This window comes from Eubalaena glacialis, chromosome 10 (assembly GCF_028564815.1).
Source record: "Eubalaena glacialis isolate mEubGla1 chromosome 10, mEubGla1.1.hap2.+ XY, whole genome shotgun sequence".
Taxonomy (NCBI): Eukaryota; Metazoa; Chordata; class Mammalia; order Artiodactyla; family Balaenidae; genus Eubalaena; species Eubalaena glacialis.
The window spans coordinates 94,947,830-94,968,585 of record NC_083725.1 but is presented as its reverse complement, the minus strand read 5'-3'; the positions used below and the strand labels follow the sequence as shown (position 1 = coordinate 94,968,585).

Below are 20,756 nucleotides of genomic sequence, written 5' to 3'. Positions count from 1 at the left end.
CTGCTCCCTTTGTGAGTTGGTGGGTTGTTGGTACCTTTGGTTGGAAGCTGTGTTGCTGGTTAGGGAGACTCGGTTTTGCTCTTTGGGTTTGGGGAGAGCTGGAGAATAGAAGCCATTGTTCACTCTCTGTAGGCTTTGTCGACCACGCTCACCCCCTCCTGTTCATACTTTTTAAAGCAGTGAGGCGAAGTAGACAGCGTGTGTCACAGTACAGTAAAAGGGGGGAAGATCTAAACACCAAAAGAGAAGTTAATCACAATAAGTGAGGTTTGGGGGGGAAAAAGTTAGGCTTGCCACTTTCAAAGTCCCAGAAAGGCTGAGAAGTGAGTAGAGAGGGGGTCTGACTGGGAAGCTTTGAGGGGGAGAGTGAAGGATAAAGGGGTAACCAAAGAGTTGGGTTCTTGGGGCCTTGGGGCAACTGGGGTGGTGAAATTCTTGAAGGAAGGAGTAATGGCTCCGAAGCCCTCCCAGTAGGCCCCAGCCTGCACCCTCAGGCACCCTGAAGTTCCAAGGTCCCCTTTGCCTCACATCTAAACTTCAGGTATAAGTCCTCTCCCCCTCCCCCCCCGCCCCCTCCCCCCCCAGCTCTTGGCCTCTACTCCTAACCCTGCTGTTTCTCTTGTTCTCTCCTCTTCCTTTCCCTGGTTCTTGATATTTTTGCAAAATGGGGCCCCAACTTGTCAGATTCTTTCTCCAAATCTCCCAAGCCAGGCCAGGGCAGCCACTAGCAAAACGTGGGGACTTCTGCAGGATAGGCTGCTGGAAATGTGGGTGTAACTCTGGGATTTAGGGTTTTATGGCAGTTTGAGACCTAGATGCATTTTTTTTTTCTTTCTGAGAGTATGGATCAGAGAGCCCATGGGCCTACGCTTTTGAGCCACAGTTTGACATACCTTTCTCTCCTTCTGGTTTGTCTTAGGGCGAAGACTTTAACTAGGGGTGTGCAGATGTGTGAGACCTTTTATTGTGACAGTGGACAGACATCCCAGATTTCAGGCAAGTTCTACGTTGGCTGCTTTGGGTTCCAAAACCTGAAAGAGTCAGAATGCTCGTTCATTGTTGTTCAGATGGAAGAAAAAATTCAAAATCAGGTCATCGATTCTCCTGATTAAAGGGTTAACTACTAAGAGATTTGGGGGGAACAGATTGGGAATATTGGAGTATTTGTAGCCCAAAGGGTAGATTTTGCATGCACTGGAGGGCAGAGCTGGATGACCCTCCCATCGCCGCAACCGACTGAGTGGATCATTTCCTTAAAGAGGGGGCTTTCTCCTGTCCTGGCTCCAGGACATCCTCTGCAGGGAGGTAGGCCTACCTGGTGCTGGCCCAGGATTAATGCCTATATTCTTGCTAACAGAGCCCCATATTCGAGCCCCGTGGGATACCGCGGCCCCCAGCCTGCGCCAGCATGCAGAACAGTAAGTGCCTCTGGTCTTTTTGGACTTCGGGCTGGGGAGGCGCGGACCCGAGCGCGGGTCGGGGGAGGGCGTGGAGCCTCACGGAGTCCACGCTGGCCAGACCGCGGGCGCGAGGCCGAGGGATCCGAGGCAGCTGCGCCCCTCTCCTAGCCCGGCAACCCTAGAGGGGAGGGCGTTTGCTCTGTTCTCCCTCCTGGAAGAACAGGGGCTGGGCCCCTCAGAACAGCCCGCGAGTTTGCGAAGCTGCGGTAGAGAAACCCCATCCCCCCAAATCCTGTAACTCACACCCCCTCCCCGCCCCTGCCCGGGCTCTGACCCCAGAGAGGGGGGCTGGGCTGAGCAGGGCGGGGCGGAGGCTTCCAGTCGCAGCGCGAGAAGGAGGCCCCTTGGGTTTAACGAAGACTGAATGTCTCCGCCGTCCGGGCGGGGTGGGGGCTCCCCGTGGGGGCTCCGCTCCCCGTGGGGGCTCCCCTCCCCTCCCCCAGTCACTCTAAGGGCAGCTTCTCCCCTCCCCACCCTGGCTAGGGCCCTGGAAGGCCAGCGGAGCGGGGCACCCAGGCCTGCGGTGGGGTGGAGGTGGTACACTGGCCCCATGGTACTGTTACAGGGCGCCGGCGAGAGCAGGTTTACTGGGTCTGGGAAGAGAGTGGGGATGGAGCCCAGGAGTTGGAGAAGCCCTGCCCCGATAGCTGCTGTGTGTGTCCTGGTCATTCCGGCCCGCTGTGCCTTTGATTCCCAGGCTCTTGCACTTCCCATCCTCCCTCTGCCTAGGCCCTTTGGGCCCCCAGCCCACTTTCCTGCTCCGTCCGCGAGTGCTGGTGTGTGGCAGGACGAATCTGGAGACCGGGCCTGGGAGCGTGGAGGCCCAGGGTTGAGGTGCGGAGTCTGGACGCGGTTTAAGGGCTCAGCTGTATGGAGTGCCCGAAGGCCTAAGCCTTCTAGAAACCTTCCCTTGCCGAAGTACAGACTGAGGAGGGTCCCTAGCGCCTGATGCATCTGTCCTGGAGCCGCTAGTCGTCCCCTGGTGCTTCCGCGGCTGGTGGGCGTAAAGCGCAGGAGAGGGCGCAAAGGTGGCGAGCTTTAAGGCGGATTAGTTGTGCAGAAACCTGCCAGGCCCTGGGACTTGGCCTGGTAGGAACCCTCCTTGGCGAGGCTTAGGCTTCTGTCCACCCTTCCTGGATGCTGGGTTCTCCCCCTACAGCACAGGGTCCCCAGCCGTAGGCTCTCGGGAGGGCCGGCCCCCGGCGTGCCCGGCGCTGTGGGTTTGCCGCTGCGGCCTGGCTGGCGGGCCCCGAGGGGCGCGCGGGGTCGCGGGCCGGCCTGCAGGGCTTTGTGCCGCTCGTTCCCGGGTGTGCGCGAGGCGCAGAGCATCTAAATTGACACCATATGTTTTCCTATTAGATGCTTCGCGGTCGAATTCTAGGCGCATAATCATCGCCACTGGGCGAGAGCGCCAGCCGTCCCTAGGGAAGGGACACAATGATTGAGGCTTAACCTCTGAAGGGGAACTTATAGCTGCGCTTCCTCGCTGCCATTTCGATGCTGGCAGAGGCGACCTGGCCCTGGGCGAGCTCCCGCCGGCGGTCGCTGTGGAGGTGGCGGGCAGGTTGTTTTTTGCAATGCGAAGAGAAGAAGGGAGGTCTAGGGTTAGGCGGCCTCACACGCCTTGGCATTCCTGGATTGGGAACTGCTCAGGCAGCGCGTGAAGTTTAGAAAGTCTTTCTCTGGGACAGCCTTTCTTTTTCCGGGAAGGCTCCCTTTGCCCAAAGGGGAGGCTCCGTATCTGGAGCAGTAGAAGCTCTTTCGAGGCAAAGGAAAGCAATAAAGGGAATTTAGGAGAAAACGGAAGCACGATCTAGGCCTTGCTCTGTTGGAGAAGCGGTGTCCCCGCGATGTCCCTGCTCACGCTGGGCCCAGGCCGGAGCCTAGATACCCCAAACGCCTGTCACTTCTCATCGAGTTGAGGCTCCAGCACCCACCTCAGTGAGGGCCCCCCCCCTGCCCCAAGCCTTCGGCTACCCTGAAAACGCGGCTCCCCTCCAAGGGGAAACGAGTGCAGTTCAATCTCGTCTGAGTGATCTACAAATAGGGACAGAAAGGGTCGTTTTATCACGGTCCCGTTTGTCGTGACGATGCAATTTCCCGGAGCGGAGCACTGTCACAAAGTGACAAGGCTGCCACAAGCGCCCCGACTGATCTTTTCAATTAGCCTTCCATGCATGATCCGGAGCGACTTCCGCCTATTTCCAGAAATTAAGCTCAAACTTGACGTGCAGCTAGTTTTATTTTAAAGACAAATGTCAGAGAGGCTCATCATATTTTCCCCCCTCTTCTATATTTGGAGCTTATTTATTGCTAAGAAGCTCAGCTTTCTGGAGTCAATTTATCAGAGGCTCCAAGGAGAAGAGAGGAGAGGAGAGCTGAGCGGGGAGCCACATCTTCTCCTGGAAGGGCTGCTCTCTAGAGTCGGGGCTGCAGGTTGGAGATTTTTAAGGAAGTGGGAATTGGCAATTGGCTTTATTTGTGTGCCTGTGGTTTCTGCGGAGGGGACTACAGAGGTGCTGACTCCCTATTCTCTATTATTAGACAATGGGGTGAGGTTGTGAGATAACCAGATAAAGGAGGGATGGGGGACACTGTGGTGTGGTCTTTTCCTTTTCTTTTCACTTTTTGATTTTTGCTAATATCTGTCCTTGGCTGTGGGGAGGGCCGAGTTTAGCAGCGGAAGTAAAGCGGAGCTGTGGCCGGTGCGAACAGACTCCCAGATCTCCGCCCCACTGCAGCAGCCAGACTACTTTGTGGTTGGAGCCGATCTGGGGCTCTGAGGCTTGAGGAAGCCTTCAGTGGAGGTGCTGAAACCCAGGTTGTGATTCACTAGCCACAGATTTGCTGTTCTGGTTCTTCTCTACTCCCTCCCCTTTTCTTCTCCTATTTTTTTTTTTTTTAATCCCGGTGCTTGTGTGTTGCCTTCACCAGAGTTTGGAGTGTGACAACAAACGTTTCTGGACTCTAGTGTCTGAGGGAGCACTGGAGAGCTATAGGATTTGCTATCACAGTTCTAACAATGCAGAGACCTTGGAGATTCAGTGTGGGTTCTGTAGGACTCGTGGTTTTTCTTGACACTCAGAGGGGATCTTTGGGAGGATATTTTTTGAGCTGCTGATTTGCACCTTGCGGGTTCCGAGACTGGCTGGGGTGTTTATGGAGGGCAGCGGTGGGCTGGGGGCTCTGCTGGAGTGAAGGCGGCAGTGAGGTGTGTGTGCTCTTGCTTGTCGGTGTGTGTCTGCATGGTGCTTCTGCAGTCTGGTGGGCAGGAGCTCGGCTGTGTTTGGGCTGGGCTGCCCGATGCCAGGAATGGCTGCGAGGTCCTGTTGTCATTTTTGATCGATAGCAGAGACCTGATCGCTGAGGTTGGCCAGGGTTGGCAGGGAGCTGAGGATGCATTGTGGTTGTCTTTTCTTTCTTCTTCCTTTTCTTCTCCTTCTCCTTCTTCTTCTCTTCCTCCTTCTCTTCTTCCTCCTCCTCCTCCCTCCTCTTTCTCTTTACTCTTCTTCCTCTCCTCTCCGCTCTGCTCTGCTCTCCTCTCCCTTTCCTCAGGTCACAGCGGAGTGAATCAGCTCGGTGGTGTCTTTGTCAACGGGCGGCCACTGCCGGACTCCACCCGGCAGAAGATCGTAGAGCTAGCTCACAGCGGGGCCCGGCCGTGCGACATTTCCCGAATTCTGCAGGTGATCCTCCCGGCGCCGCCCCACTCGCCGCCCCCCGCGGCCCTCCACTCTCAACGCCCTCTCTTCATTTCTTACTGTAAAGGCTGCTAATTACGGACCCACCTACCCTCACCCCCACTCCAGTCCCCACCCCACTCCCCTGCCTTCTGCTTTCCCCTTTCCTTCCACCATCCTTCCCGATCTCTTCCAACCTGGGTCAGTCACATAAGACAATTCATCTGCTTAAGAAAAAAATTGGGTGTGAATTAAGAAAAATAACAAAAACTTTCTTTTGTCATTTGGCAAAAACATTCATTGTGGTAACAGTTTATGAACTATAATAAAATGAGTTCTATAAATCCACATAATCTCATTCCCCTCTCCCTCATCCCATGCTTACCTCAGAGTTTGAGATATTTGTTTGATTTCTTCATATTTATGAAAAATATATATATTGATTTTAAAAGATGAATGCTATTTACCTCCCTCCCTAACTCACGTTTACTCAATTGGGCATATTTTTAAAGGAAAAATAACTAAAAATTCAGTTTATATTTCCCCTTCACTCATTGCAACATAACACCACTTTAAGCAAGGTCAGCACAAAACAATCTGACTTCGTTTTGATGCATCTTCAAGCAGCATTTATTTACAAAAACAGTTTTTAAAACTTTTAAATTAGTTTTTTTTTAGTTCAAACTGTTTGAAAGTATCATCCTATTTGTAGTTTTTAGGGCTACAAATGTAATTTTAAGAAAAAAGCTCTCTACAGTAAGTTCTCATACCATTGAAGGTATATTTTTGTGTTATAGACCCATGCAGATGCAAAAGTCCAAGTGCTGGACAATCAAAACGTAAGCTTGTCATTGTTTAATGCATACTTAAACAATTTTATTTTTGTCTTGAAATTATTAATAATGTGGTTTTCTGTCCACTTCCCCTATGCAGGTGTCCAACGGATGTGTGAGTAAAATTCTGGGCAGGTATTACGAGACTGGCTCCATCAGACCCAGGGCAATCGGTGGTAGTAAACCGAGAGTAGCGACTCCAGAAGTTGTAAGCAAAATAGCCCAGTATAAGCGGGAGTGCCCGTCCATCTTTGCTTGGGAAATCCGAGACAGATTACTGTCCGAGGGGGTCTGTACCAACGATAACATACCAAGTGTAAGTTCACTGAGAACATTCCCTCTCCCTGCCCTAAGCTCCACACTCTTCCCTCTTTACCATCACTTTCTTTACCTCCCCCTACTCTTCTCCCTGCCAGTGTCTTTCTCTCTTTCTCTCCTCCGTGCTCCACATTTGTCTCCTCTGTACCTGGGGGTCTTGAGAGGAGCACCCTGACCTTTTTTTTGACCTTCTGGAAAATGGAAGTCAAGTGTAGGGGGTTATGCACCTCACTTGCATGCGGCAAAGTAGAGAGCGGAGGCACCTGGAGAAAGGCACTGGAATCTAGAAGGAAAATGCAAATGAAAACCAGATTCGAGCTTCCACCAAATCTACCTGTTTGAACCTTCTTTCAGACATCAAACATCCATTTCTGCCCTAATATAAAACAAATAAAAGTGAAAGAAAGCTCTAGGCCAAGTCTCAATATTTTGGGGGGGAAGTCTTTAACAACAAAAAGGCAGCCATGTGAGTTAGGTCACCAGAGACACTGCGCAACAGTGAAGGACCCCTCCCTAGTCTTCCAACTCTCTACACAACTGAGTTTCCGTGCCCAAAGTGATGGCTGGCATTCTTTTCACGATGTCTCTGCAAATCCACCCACTGTCCTAGGATGGCTGGGAATTTTTCTTTTTTTAATGTATTAAGGGTCATTCTTTAAGTGGTGGGTGCGCTGAGATGGGGACTTAGGGCAACTGTGTCTTCAGGAGACTCTACCATTTGGTTTGATCTTGATTTGATTTGCAGGTGTCATCAATAAACAGAGTTCTTCGCAACCTGGCTAGCGAAAAGCAACAGATGGGTGCAGACGGCATGTATGATAAACTAAGGATGTTGAACGGGCAGACCGGAAGCTGGGGCACCCGCCCGGGTTGGTATCCGGGGACATCGGTGCCAGGGCAACCTACTCAAGGTAAAAACCCAAACACCCATCCTCAAATTCTCCATATATGCAGCCCCTTGCCCATCCTCTTCTCCAACTTTTTCCCTCTCCGGGCTTTTGTGCTTAGAGAATGTAGTGGAGAAACTCTTCAAAGGCTTGGGACATATCGACTTGCGCTGTATCTAGGTGGTGTTTGTTGAACTATCTGGTTGGCCTGGGAATTCGAGGGTTGTGTATGTTAGGTAGTATGAATGTGGCTGGTGTGTGTGTGTGTGTGTGTGTGCATGTGCGCTCGAGTGTGTGTTATGGGCAGGAGTATGTGCGTGTGTGTATGAGCTAGCTGCGTGGTGCCCTATTCAAATGTGCCATTAAAATGCAGGGAGAGCCCCCTTGCTGTAGAAGTGTGACAAGTTAACACACTGACAGACTGCAAGATAAATATAATTGTATCGTTTTGCTTCTTGCCGTAATTGACAAATTATGTGACTATGAGTAGGGTGTATATGAGAGGGTGAGCCTTGAGATGCAGGGCCAAGTTGAGGATGGGGCATTGGAAGTGGTGGTTTTCCCAACTAAACAACCCTACCCTCTCTGCTCTGACCCCTTCCACCCCTTGGGCCCCCAGTTCTCACTCTTTGTGGGTGGCGACTGCGTAGAAGGGTGGGGTGAGGATACTGTGAACGGACTTTGGTGTGCCGGGAGCGACTCTGGGGCTGGGAGGAAAGATAGGATCTGGACCGTCCTTGGATCTGTGAGAAGGGATGGAGGAAGAGGAGCAGATGGGGGTGGGGTCTGGTCTGTTGGCTCTCCCCCTCCCCTACACACACCGGAGGTAGCTTGGTCAAGAATAGGAAACAGTTTACTCCGAAGATTAATCGGTATTTGTTGTCCTCGTGACAAGGAGATAATATGCGGGATAATGGGACGTGGCGTCTCACTCCCCGGAGCACGACGAAGCCTGGGGGCTCCCGGCCTGGGAGGCGGCGAGGGGAAGCTGACTGGGCTGCCCCTGCATCCGTGCGCTCTCGGACCCGCTCTGGGTGCCCCGCGCCTCCACCGAGCCGGGCTAGAGAAGGGAAAATCGGTAACAGTATGCGAAATATCTGGTACAAAGGATGCTTCTGTCACTCGCAAGAATTTGTTATGGGAACAATCCTGTCGCTCTGTAATTGCTCATTAGAGAACGTTTTGTTTCTCATTAAGGCGACATGAATAAGCGTCTAGTTGAAGGAGACAGCTGTAGAAATGTTCCACAAGAGACCTCTGGACACGATTCGGCACCAATTGCCAATTAGACATGTCAGTTTTAAGAGCAGAAAACAATATAGGACGGACACTGGGAAGATAGGGAGCAAAGCGCTGGCTCGGTGTTTCCCAGCGCGGCCGCTCGGCCGGCCGAGGCCTCCCGACGCGCAGGGCCCCGGCTCCCCAGGGCGACCCGCCCGCCCGCTCCCTCGCCGGATCGGGCCGAACCGCGGCCTCCCGGGGTGCGAGGCTGCACCCGAGGAGGCGCTGCCTCCGCCCTGACCGCAGGCCCCGGCTCCCTCCGGCTTCTGGTGAGGACGAGGGAGTGACCACTATACCCTCACCTGACCCTTGAAACCGTAGGCTTCCCACGTGCGCACACCGGGCACACCCGAGTGACGGGCTCCCGTTGTCTGCCCCGGCCCCCCGCAATCTGTGGTCCCGGTGACCCCACCCCGCCGAGTCTGGCGGCGGGTCCCAGAGGTCTCGGGGCGGGCGTGGGACACAGTGGCCGGGCCTGGGAGGGCTGAGCCCTGGGCGCGAGGGCTCACGTTTGCTCGGGGCCTGGAGCAAGGACACCCCCTCCTCCTCCCCGGAGCCCGGACCGGACCGAAGCCGAGGGCAGCAGTTTTGTCCGCCCCTCTGCTGCCACCAGAGGCGGCGCCCGATTGGGGCGGCTTTTCGTCGCGGGGAGCGTGAGGGCGGGAAGCGAGAGCCTAACCGCAAGGACCTGGTGGTGACCGTTGGGGCGGGAGGTGGCGCTAGTTCAGGAGCTTTGAACTTTCAGGCGCCGAGTTGCCAGAGCATTCTGGCTCAACAACTGCCAGTTCCCCCTTCACTCCACAGAAAACCCACGCCAGTGCCTGGTCCCCACCGCGTGGGGTGGACGGTCGCGCCAGGCGAGCGCAGAGGCCCGGGCGTGGGGACCACTGGGCGCCGGCGGCCGCGGCTGACGTGCCGGGAATCCTCGGTTCTCTCGGCCGCTAAGAAGGCCCCCCTCCCTCCCTCGCCCCCTTCGCCGGCCCAGGAAGCCGGTTTGCGGTTTTAAAGAGCCCATTACTCCGAAAGCATAAGGCGAGGTTAGGTCTCAGAGGGAGACAAATCTGGTTTCCATCTGATCAACGCCATGCGGCGGTGAATAAAATCGTGCCGACTTGGGCTGACAACAACAAGAGACAACTCTATCCAGCCCCGATTCTCCAGCGCTTTGGTGGTTTTAGGGATCACAGAGACACTTTTTCTTATCTCCTCCCTCTCCCCCCACCAGCCCCGTAATACCCAGGCCCTCTATAGGATTTAGTCAGTCTCTTTTTCAACAGATGCTACAATGTTTTGATCCGCGCTCCAGAGCTGAAAAGGTGCCGCAACCGAGTTGCTATCTTTTCTTGCTTGTTTTCCGCATCACTGATTAAGACACTAAGAAACTAAGGAATGATTTTATTTCCCAGCGTCTTTTTTCTTTTTTTTCTTTCTCTCCTCTCCTTCTTCCAGGAAACAAATCCTATCCCGAGCGTCAGATGGTCCTGGGGCTGGGATAATGGGAGGCGCTTTCACTCGCCTTCTCGCGGATTAGGCTGGAAGGTGGACGGCGCCCATTGAAGGCCCCTTCTTTGCGCTCTGAGGGGGCGCCTTTTAAAGAAGATATCTTAATTGTCTGCCACTTAGGTTTATCATGTGGGGAATTCGAGATCCAACTTCTAGTTCTATTTTGTTAAAAGCTTTAAGAGTGGAAGGTAAATCCACTAAAGAGAAAAAGGGGGGCACCCAGTCTAAGAGTGACCTCTCCGGCACTGCGTGGCTGCGAACAGTTGCTATTTTTAAAGGAGCAAACAAACAAACTTGCAATGGAGCGCGCTCGCTCTTCAGGGTCTTGGAGGGATCCTGCAGCCACGGGTTTCTCCCGACCCGCCTCTAATTCCACGGCTGGTTTTTTTTTCCTCCTCAAAGAGGTTTAAAATCGAGCTCTCCTCATCCTCGTTGACTTTCCTCCTCTTAAATGTCAGTTCAAGTCAGCGCTGCACCTCCGATGCTGAGAGAGAGAGAGAGGGAGACAGAGAGAGAGAGAGAGAGAGACAGAGAGAGAGAGAGTGTGTGTGTGGGGTGGGGGGAGGAAGAAAGGGAGAGGGAGAGCGTGCGTAAATGTCCATGTTTTAAAATTAGGAAAACGTCAGCAAGCAAACGGGAGCAGAGAATGCTATCTGCGGGGGTCTTCTGAGGCAGACCCGGGTAGCTTTGTTTGGCGAGATCGAATGTGCCAGAAAAAGGACTGGGGTGGGGGCTCCTAGAAGGCGTGAGTGACCACCCCCGCGAGATGGGATTGTGTTCTCAGCGCTCCCTTCCCTAAACCTCTGATGATCGCAGGTTTTTGTTTGTGCTTTCCCAAAGCAATAACTGATGGGTCTTTCTAGTTGGCCCAGAAAGTCTATTTCTAAAGTCTTCCTCATTGACCGAATCCGAAAATAAAAGGGGCTCTTCATTTCATTCCCTGAGAAACACTTTGAAAAGTCACCCGGAAACTCGGGGCAGTAAATTAGCACAGACACTGGTGCCGGCACACGTGAGTGAGCGGCTCTCCCTCAGCTAAGTAGCCCTCCCCGACCCCCCAGCTTTCTGATGTAGCGCAAGACGACCCAAAGCAGAGCCACGGCCCATTTACTAATAGTCTCTCTCTCCCTTATCTCCCTTTTTCTCTTTCTCTCCCCCTCTCTTTCGACCGTCTTGTCTCTTTTTCCTCTGAGCACTCTTTTCTGTCCTTCTTATACCTTTCTGGCCTCTGTCTCTTGGGAGCCCTCTTTCTTCCTCCACCTTTCCATGCCCCTCCTCTCTCCTACTCCCCCAAACCCCTCCACCAGGCCTCCGCCCCCTCCTCTCCTGTCTCCCTCCCCCGTGGTCTCCATCCTCCCTGCCTCCCCGGCTCACTCCCCCCGCGCCCCGGACCTCATTCACCGGCCCTGCGTCCCCCCGCCACCCCCTGCCCCGGCCTCCCATCCACCCTCCAACCCCCAGCTAAGCGCCCTAAATAGCATGGAGGCGCCTGCTCTTGGGACAGTGATTAATGATAGCAGAGCAGAGGGGTTAACACACTTCACTGAAAAGTCTGTTGACTGGGCTTCTTGTAACACAATGTGGCCTGCTGCACGCCTCAAGAGAATCCTTTTGTTGTCCGCACTCATTGTGGCCTCAAAATTCTGCCCACGAAAGTTTGCCAACGCTCCTGCCCCAGGAGTTTAATAGTTTCCCTTACTCGCGGGGCATTGTGCGGCACTGAAAAGCAGCCCCTCGCTATTCAAGTGTTGGTGGTCATCTCAATAGATCTCCAAGGGCCCATATGGTGGCCAGTACTGATGAATCCGCCTGTTTAAATGGGGGAGAAAGTTGGGGTTTTAAAACATTTCAAAGTTCCTGAAAAGATCCCACTAGATCCTGTCACAATTCCCTGAACTCTTTGAAGGCACTGCCTATTGTCTCCTGGTTATAAATGATATTCCTGGCCAAGTCTATTCCCACCAAGGCGCCCCTAGAGGCCCCTCCCCCACGGGCCAAGTTTCTAGGATGGGGGGGGCCAGCCCCTGCGGTATCCCTTGGGGGCCTCAGGACCCAAGACCAAGGACCCAGCCAGCAGGCAGTGGCCCTGGAGGCCCAGCCAAGGCTGAGTCCTTCCCTTGCCAGGCCGTGGCTTCTCCAGCAAGCCGCACGAGGAGACAGCTAGCCTAAGTGCACATCTTGCCCTCCAAGCAGCAAAGGAAAACAATAAAACTTTCCCCTGTTTAATGATAGAAATTACATTAAAAGTGGTGGAAATGCCCTAATTAAAAATGTACCACTTAAATGATATGCCAAGGATTCAGCTGCAGCATAGCCTGTTTAGCTAGTTAGTGAACTCTCTACTATTTCTTTTTTAAAATTACACGTTAAAAATTTAAAAGAAATCTTACTTTTCTCTGGTGCAACACATTACAAAGAATGGACAGTCCTTTTATCTAAATATAAAATTCCATTTTCAGCAATTATAGCCTGTTCTTGGTGATGATATAATTACAGCTGTGCTCGTAATAGGTGTCAAGGCAAAGCGCACTCATACAATAGTTGAATAAAACTGCAGAACAATGCGAGCACTTCTAAATTCACAACCTTTAAAATGAAATTGACTGTGCAGAATTCAAATAAAAACTAGATAAATATTTTTTTAAAGATTACAAGCTTGGTTTGGTTTCTTAATAGCATTTTCTACAAACCTATCAACGTCTAATTGATTAGATAGGAATTACTGATTATAGATCAGCTGAAATCTTGAACATCAGTCTTCTATTTTCCCAACACAGCCATAGGTAAATAAATTCTCTAAGGAAAGGGAACTGGGCGAGGCATTTGGAGGGTCAAGGTTAGTTATAAAAGATCATTTTAATTGGAAACTTCAGCACTTGTTTTGTCATTCAAAGAAATGCCATTCCAAAAGTATCTAAATTGTACAGTCTCGTCTTGATAAAAACAGAAAGAAAATGGTGGTCAGGTAACATATGTCACTAATGTCTTTTATTAAAAGAAGGCTGACAGTTACCTTGGGAATGTTTTGGTGAGACTTTCAGATGAGATTGCTTTTGGAGTTTATGGCTGTATGACGCCCCTTTTGGAGACGCCAAGTCATTCCAAATTTCTCTTACTGTCCTATTCTTTTTGTTCCAGATGGCTGCCAGCAACAGGAAGGAGGGGGAGAGAATACCAACTCCATCAGTTCCAATGGAGAAGATTCAGATGAGGCCCAAATGCGACTTCAGCTGAAGCGGAAGCTGCAAAGAAATAGAACATCCTTTACCCAAGAGCAAATTGAGGCCCTGGAGAAAGGTGATGGAGTTTTTCAAAGTAGAGAAGCAGTAAATCAAAGTAAATGCCACATCTTCAGTACAAAGAGCTAAATTTAGCCAAGGCCCTTGCACAGAGGCCTGAAAAGGTTTCTTTTTTCTTTCTGTCCTTTTTTTTTCCCTTTTCCTGGGCATCTTTTCAGTGTGTGTGTGTATTTTCTTTCTTCTTTTCATGTACCAGTGATTCACAGATGAAAAGTCTGACTTCTCATGAAGAAAAAATGATGATTTGGCTAATTCAGGCCACAGAAGAATGAATGTCATTTCAAAGAGAATAGAACTTGGTTCTGATGGGATAGTTCTTCCAAGTACAATCAATCTAGTAGTAGTAGCATTTTAAAGGGAATTGGTTGGAGGTGATAGAAGTCGGGAGGTGGAAACCAGATTGATCCAGGGTTTGGTTGACGCATTTTGTATAGTTCTGGCACAACACAGAAAAATGCAACTTACTCTTTCAGAGTTTGAGAGAACCCATTATCCAGATGTGTTTGCCCGAGAAAGACTAGCGGCCAAAATAGATCTACCTGAAGCGAGAATACAGGTACCCAGGGACCGTGTGTTCATGTTTTGTGATTCATACCATTTGCCTTTTCTAGAGACACAGGTGCTTCTAAGGAACACCATTTGTTTGTATAAACAGTAACAGATTCAGTTTGCTAAATGCTTTGCTGCCACTCGCCTCTCGGGGCTGGGGGAGGAGGACAGTGGACGAGTCTGGGATGGGGTGGAGCTGGGAGCAGGCTCAGGGCTAACCTGTTCCATCTGATTTCCAGGTCTGGTTTTCTAATCGAAGGGCCAAATGGAGAAGAGAAGAAAAGCTGAGGAATCAGAGAAGACAGGCCAGCAACACACCTAGTCATATTCCCATCAGCAGTAGTTTCAGCACCAGTGTCTACCAACCAATCCCACAACCCACCACGCCTGGTAATTTGAAACATTAGTACTACTAACAAATGTGTTTCAACCTGTTTGCCCTTGGCTCTGACTCTCACAATGACTGTCTGTTGTGTCCTCTCCCTGCAGTTTCCTCCTTCACGTCCGGCTCCATGTTGGGCCGAACAGACACAGCCCTCACAAACACATACAGTGCTTTGCCACCCATGCCCAGCTTCACCATGGCAAATAACCTGCCTATGCAAGTAAGTGAGGCTGGCGGCTGCCTGCTTAACGGGTCCCTGGGAGAAGAAGTGAGGAATGGGTTGGGGCCTGCAGACCTCACTGGCCCTGTGTGTACCCTTGGGAGCCTTTCTCGATATAGTGATTAGCTTGATCAGTCAAGTCTGAGATGAAAACAGTCAATCGAGTCTTTTAGTTGATTGATTAATTGATTCATGCCTTTAATAAAATAAAAACCTGATGTGCCGTCAAGTTAATTTTTTGCTCATAGGGAATGTTGGTTTGATAATGTTGGGTGAGAATGGGGCATGTTTTGGGGACCAGAAACTTGTACCAGAAAATGAAAATAATGTTGGCAAATTATTAGATAGTAAGAGGTTAGTATATATAACACTTGGGTTTATATTCATGTGTTCATATTAATAAGTGTATAGTCTTTATGTGCACTGGGGTTGTTATTTAGGATGTTTCTGATAAACTAGTGAGGACGAAAAAAAGGACCAGAATTGGGATTCATATTTGCATAGTGTGATACACTTAACATAGAGGAACATAGAGTTTTCTTTCTGTATCTTAGAATAAAAAAAGGAATAGAAGGCATTTGCTAGAAATTTAGTGCGTCTTTGCTGTGAATGATGTGATGGGGTTGTGGCATTCCCAGCTGCCTGGAAAGGCTGATGCTATTCACTTGGTATAACAACCTGCTCCTACTCTCAGTTCCGTCCCAAATATTTATCAGCCCCTACATGTGCTGGGCCCTGTACTAGGTTAACCCTTTATGATGGAAGTTGTCTAAGGCAGGTGGGGTGTACTAGAACTTTGGAACTAGAGGGATTCTTGATGGGGAAAAATAATTGGTCTTCTGGTGGGCCTTCTGCAGTGACTTCCCCAGGACTCCTGTCCTATTTGTGCAGCAATTAGAGATGCCAGATAGTGTGAGATTGGCCAGCATGAGCCCCTGACGGAAACAAATTTGGGATTGCACAAATCATTTATTCTCCACTGAACATCTTCTGCTGGATTTTTCTAACCCAAATCACACCAAAATAAGTGTTTCCCAGTCTTAAGACTAATACAGGAGCAGCTAGATAAGCAACTTCGGAGGAATTATTCACACGTCTATTTTTATTGCATCTGGATATTATTGGCCGTAGAGCAATTAATGTAAATTAAGGGATTAACAGCCCATTAGTTGTAGTTGCTACAACTGCCTTGGAATTTTCTAGAAGTCAAAGTTGCCTGGAGGAAGTCATTTTGGGAATTAGAAGGAAATGCAAGCTGAAATTCTGGCAGGGCCCTGAAGGCCTGCTTGCCTCTTTGAACCCGATGTTAGCAGTCATCCTCAGACTTTAATAAGGCCACAGAGTCTTGTTTAGTTTTGTAAACTGTAGCAACATCTAGGTTTCTATGAAGATAAAAAAATGTGTATATGAGAAAACAATTAGAAACAATGAAATAGATGCTGCTATTCTGTTAGAGTTGTTTCCACTTGGACTGGTGTGGGTCAATTTATTTCAAATGCTGACTTTTAAAAATTATACAACTTATAATATCATTCAAACCATATATATATATATTCATAAAGCATAAAGAAAATTAAAATATCAACAATTCTACTATTCAGAGAAAATTACTCTTTGAATTTTGGAGGGGGGGTGAGGGCTGGCCTGTCTGTCCATCAGTTTATCCTGTTGACCAAAATCTTCAACCATTTTACAAAGGGTGGGTGTCCTCCTCTGAACCTTCTCTAATGTATCACCCTCTCTGAGGATGTGGATCTTGGAATGTTAAACATTTGTATAGTTTGCAGATCAGAGCAGTACTATCATCTCCCCTGTTCCTGACAGTATGCTTCTATTAATTCATCTCAAGCCTGCTGCCCCAGCATAGCCCCATGAGAGCTCATGAGGTGTTTTGTCTCAGCCTTGTGTATTTACTTAGTCAGGATAAAGGTTTATCTTTTCAATGCCATGATTCTAAACACTTCGAGGGTAGCAACGCAATTTTGTGGATAAAACCTAATCTCAGTTTTGGTGTCTGTAAGAAAGTCACAGCTAATTCTCCAGATGGGGCTAGGTATTTACTGACACTTCTGACTACTTTAACCTGAGATCATCACTGATCTGCCTCTTCAAGAATCTTTAAATCCGTAAGTCCAACCATGAAAGGCTTTCAAGGTCCCTAAACCAAACTTTACAGAGAGTTCCTGCCACTGTCCTCTGCCTCACAGCTTGAGATACAGGGTTTGAGGCGTGGGGTGTCGCTGGATTCCCAAATGGATTGAATTTGCTAGAGGGGGGTGTGTATTTATGGAAGTCCTCATGTTATAGTTTCTCTAAAGGTGCCAGCAGAGGTCCAAGATGAAAATGGACAAAAATCCTATTAATTTTATGGATAGTGCCAACCGTCTAGCTGGACAATGGTCTGAATTTTTGGTACTTCAAAAAGTTTGGTGTGTAGGCAACTTTACTCCAGCAGTGGACAACGGAAGGACTGGTTGGAAGCCCGATCTTAGTGTTACCACGTGGAATTCCGGCGCTTTACTTGCGGGTGTCTAACGATCAGACTTGTTGGCAGAGTTCCTGCCGGGGGAGGGAGCTGGGGGTGTGGCTATGCAAAGTGTCTCTCAGTAACCACAAGTTCACCTTTCTCCTCCAGCCCCCAGTCCCCAGCCAGACCTCCGCGTACTCCTGCATGCTGCCCACCAGCCCTTCGGTGAACGGGCGGAGTTACGACACTTACACCCCCCCACATATGCAGACACACATGAACAGTCAGCCAATGGGCACCTCGGGCACCACTTCCACAGGTGAGCCGCTGCTCTCCGCAGGCTGCACAGAGGTGGCCTTTGCAGCTTCTTTTGCCAGGTGATCTCCCTTCACTCAAAGTTTACTTAAAAAGAACCTCCTGGCCTTGTGTGACGGTGTATTTAACTCTCTGTTGCTCGCTTCCTTGGGGAAGACTGATTAAAAGGGGAATTCAGTCAAGCTAGTTAGTAACTTGATGCCATACTGACAAAAAAAGAAGTTGTTTTTCCTGAATTTGATTGCAGAAGCTGTATATGAAGACAAGGCCTGAAAATGTAACTTTTCTAAGGAGAAATTATTATATTAGCCAAAGTTTAACAGTGAAGGCCCCCTGAGTTTATTGGAAGACTTCTCACTTCCCTCCTAGTTCCTCCATGCCTTTCATTGCAACTGAAGAAGTACCACTCTGGTTTTCCAGGATGGTTTTGTTGCTAAAGTTCCAAACATACAAACAAATGGAGTTTTTTTGGGGGGGAGCGTGGGGGGCTTTGGGATTCAGTAGATGTGTGTAAACATGCTTTCTGGTTTCTGAAGGTGCTACTTTGGTTTATAGGACTTGAAGAGTTTTTTCTTTTTTAGATTCAGTTAAATGTTAGAAAGTACTAGAGATTTTTTTTTAACCTATAAATTCATACTCCATGCCTGTCTCTCGAAGGGAATATCTACATGGCTATTTCTTTCATCCACTTCTAGGACTCATTTCCCCTGGTGTGTCAGTTCCAGTTCAAGTTCCTGGAAGTGAACCTGATATGTCTCAATACTGGCCAAGATTACAGTAAAAAAAACAAACAATCAAAAAACAAACAAACAAAAGGAAAGGATATATTGTGTTAATTCAGTCAATGACTATGTGGACACAGCAGTTGGACGTTCAGGAAGGAAAGAAAAATGGCTGTTAGAAGCACTTCATTTCTGCAATTGTGTCCTGTGTTGAACCACTGGGGAATGGACTTGAAACAAGGACCTTTGTATACAGAAGGCATGATATCAGTTGGAACAAATCTTCATTTTGGTATCCAAACTTTTATTCATTTTGGTGTATTATTTGTAAATGGGCATTTGTATGTTATAATGAAAAAAAGAACAACGTAGACTGGATGGATGTTTGATCTCTGTTGGTCATGAAGTTGTTTTAAAAAAAACGGAAATCATGATCAACAAGCTTTGCCACGAATTTGAGTTTTATCAAGATATATCGAATACTTCTACCCATCTGTTCATAGTTTATGGACTGATGTTCCACGTTTGTATCATTCCTTTGCATATAATTAAACCTGGAACAACATGCACTAGATTTATGTAAGAAATATCTGTTGGTTTTCCAAAGGTTGTTAACAGATGAAGTTTATGTGCAAAAAAAGGGTAAGATATAAATTCAAGGAAGAAAAAAGTTGATAGCTAAAAGGTAGAGTGTGTCTTCGATATAATCCAATTTGTTTTATGTCAAAATGTAAGTATTTGTCTTCCCTAGAAATCCTCAGAATGATTTCTATAATAAAGTTAATTTCATTTATATTTGACAAGAATACTCTATAGATGTTTTATACACATTTTCCTGCAATCATAAGTTTCTTCTTTGGCCAGCAAAAGTTAATTGTTCTTAGATGTAGTTGTATTACTGTTCACAGTCCAATCATTTTGTGCATCTAGAATTCATTCCTAATCAATTAAAAGTGCTTGCAAGAGTTTTAAACTTAAGTGTTTTGAAGTTGTTCACAACTACATATCAAAATTAACCATTGTTGATTGTAAAAACCATGCCAAAGCCTTTGTATTTCCTTTATTATACTATTTTCTTTTTAACCTTATAGTGTGGTGTTACAGATTTTGTTTCCTTGTTAGATTAACATTCTAAACGAATGGTTACTTTCATACATACTCTATTTTAAATCCCGATGATCCTTAGAGAAATAATTCTTATAAGTGTCATAAATCGCAAATGTGTTGTTAGAAAGAATTCCACTTAAAGCTGTGTGTAGACCTGTGCCCATTGATACCCAGAGTACATATACAAAATGGTAGCATCTCCCAGTTAGCTGTTTAATTCAAAAGCTCAAAGTCGAGAAATAATTTAAAAATGCAACAACCTATTAACTAGGAATTGTCTTTTGAATTAGGGCTGGCATTTTCAATCTGGGCAGATTTCCATTGTCAGCCTGTCTCAACAGCGATTTCACTGAACTATATTCAAAAGTAGGTTTCTTATACAAGACTCCCTGAAAGCTGTTGCCTTTCTCAAATAGGCCCTCTCCCTTTTCTGTCTCCCTCCCCTTTGCACAAGGGGCATCACTTCCCATTGAACCACTACAGCTGTTCCCATTTGAATCTCGCTTTCTGTGCGGCTGTGGATGGGTGGAGGCTGGAGGGGGGATGTTGCATGTCAAGGAATAATGAGCACAGACACATCAACAGACAACAACAAAGCAGACTGTGACTGGCCGGTGGGAGTTAAAGGCCTTCAGTCATTGGCAGCTTAAGCCAAACATTCCCAAATCTATGAAGCAGGGCCCATTGTTGGTCAGTTGTTATTTGCAATGAAGCACAGATCTGATCATGTTTAAAGTGGCGGCACGCAGGGCAGGAGTGCTTGAGCCCAAGCAAAGGATGGAAAAAAATAAGCCTTTGTTGGGTGAAAAAGGCCTGTCTGAGACTTTTATTTCTGGCTGTTCTGTGTAACATATAAGTCAATATGGAGAAGTTTCTTCTGCAAGCTTCAGTCAAAGGCTGGGGGTCTGGCAATCTAGATTAAATGCCTGCACAGGCAAAACCCTCTGGGGACAAAGACACACTTCCACTGAATTGTACTCTGCTCCTTTTTTGTTTTGTTTTAAATCCCCAAAGGCAAATGATCAGAAATAGAGAAATTAATTGGAGGCTTTAAAAAATAACCTTCTAGTTTAACATCTACTATTTTCTAGTTAAAGAATTACTTGTGAACAGATAATTGTCTGGCATGCTGTATATTAATATTCCACCAGAGTTGCCTGCACACTGAGACATGCTGACTGCAGTTTTTGTACATGTGCATGTAGTTTGATTGACCGTGAGCCTGCGCTGCACGCGTGCACACTTCTGCGGCAGTGTGCGCACGTACGCAGTACACACTATTGGTACAGTCGCCCGTGCAGATATTTCTACCTCCTAACATTTTGCAGCCTACATTCCTTGAGGGCCATGTGCCCAGGGAACTGTCAGAGGAAGGCTATGTGTGAGTGTGGCAGCCGCTGGCTGGCTCACTTCTCCCCTGCAAGAAGAGACGGTTTCCAAGTGACTCTGATTTGGGGCAGGGTCAGGCAGCCAGTCCTGGCCCACGGCTCTGTTGTGCAGAGAGCAGAGACTTTGGAGCACCGGGTGTGGCATTTGGGTGCAGGAGCTGAGGCCGGGAGGAGGGGAGTGCTGTGGCCGCAGAGGAGCCAGCTGCCTGTGTGCACTTAGGCACGTACACGTGTCCTCTGAAGGTCAGGCTTGCCAGGGCGCGGTGGCTCAGCAGCCTGGTTTAGTCTGAAGCGGCCACTCAGCTGCAGGTGCCCTCTGATCCAGCAGGATGGGTCAGCTGC

The 20,756-nt window shown here is 48.6% G+C and overlaps 1 protein-coding gene across 1 annotated transcript; it reads left to right on the top strand.

The window, feature by feature from the left end:
* Window positions 1–1,408: 1,408 nt before the first annotated feature.
* On the top strand, window positions 1,409–17,978 carry PAX6 (paired box 6). The gene is given in 12 exon segments (XM_061203207.1): window positions 1,409–1,418; window positions 5,016–5,176; window positions 5,178–5,222; window positions 5,938–5,979; window positions 6,074–6,289; window positions 7,037–7,202; window positions 13,101–13,259; window positions 13,735–13,817; window positions 14,050–14,200; window positions 14,300–14,415; window positions 17,051–17,201; window positions 17,893–17,978. Coding segments are annotated over 12 exon segments (1,386 nt in total).
* Window positions 17,979–20,756: the final 2,778 nt, after the last annotated feature.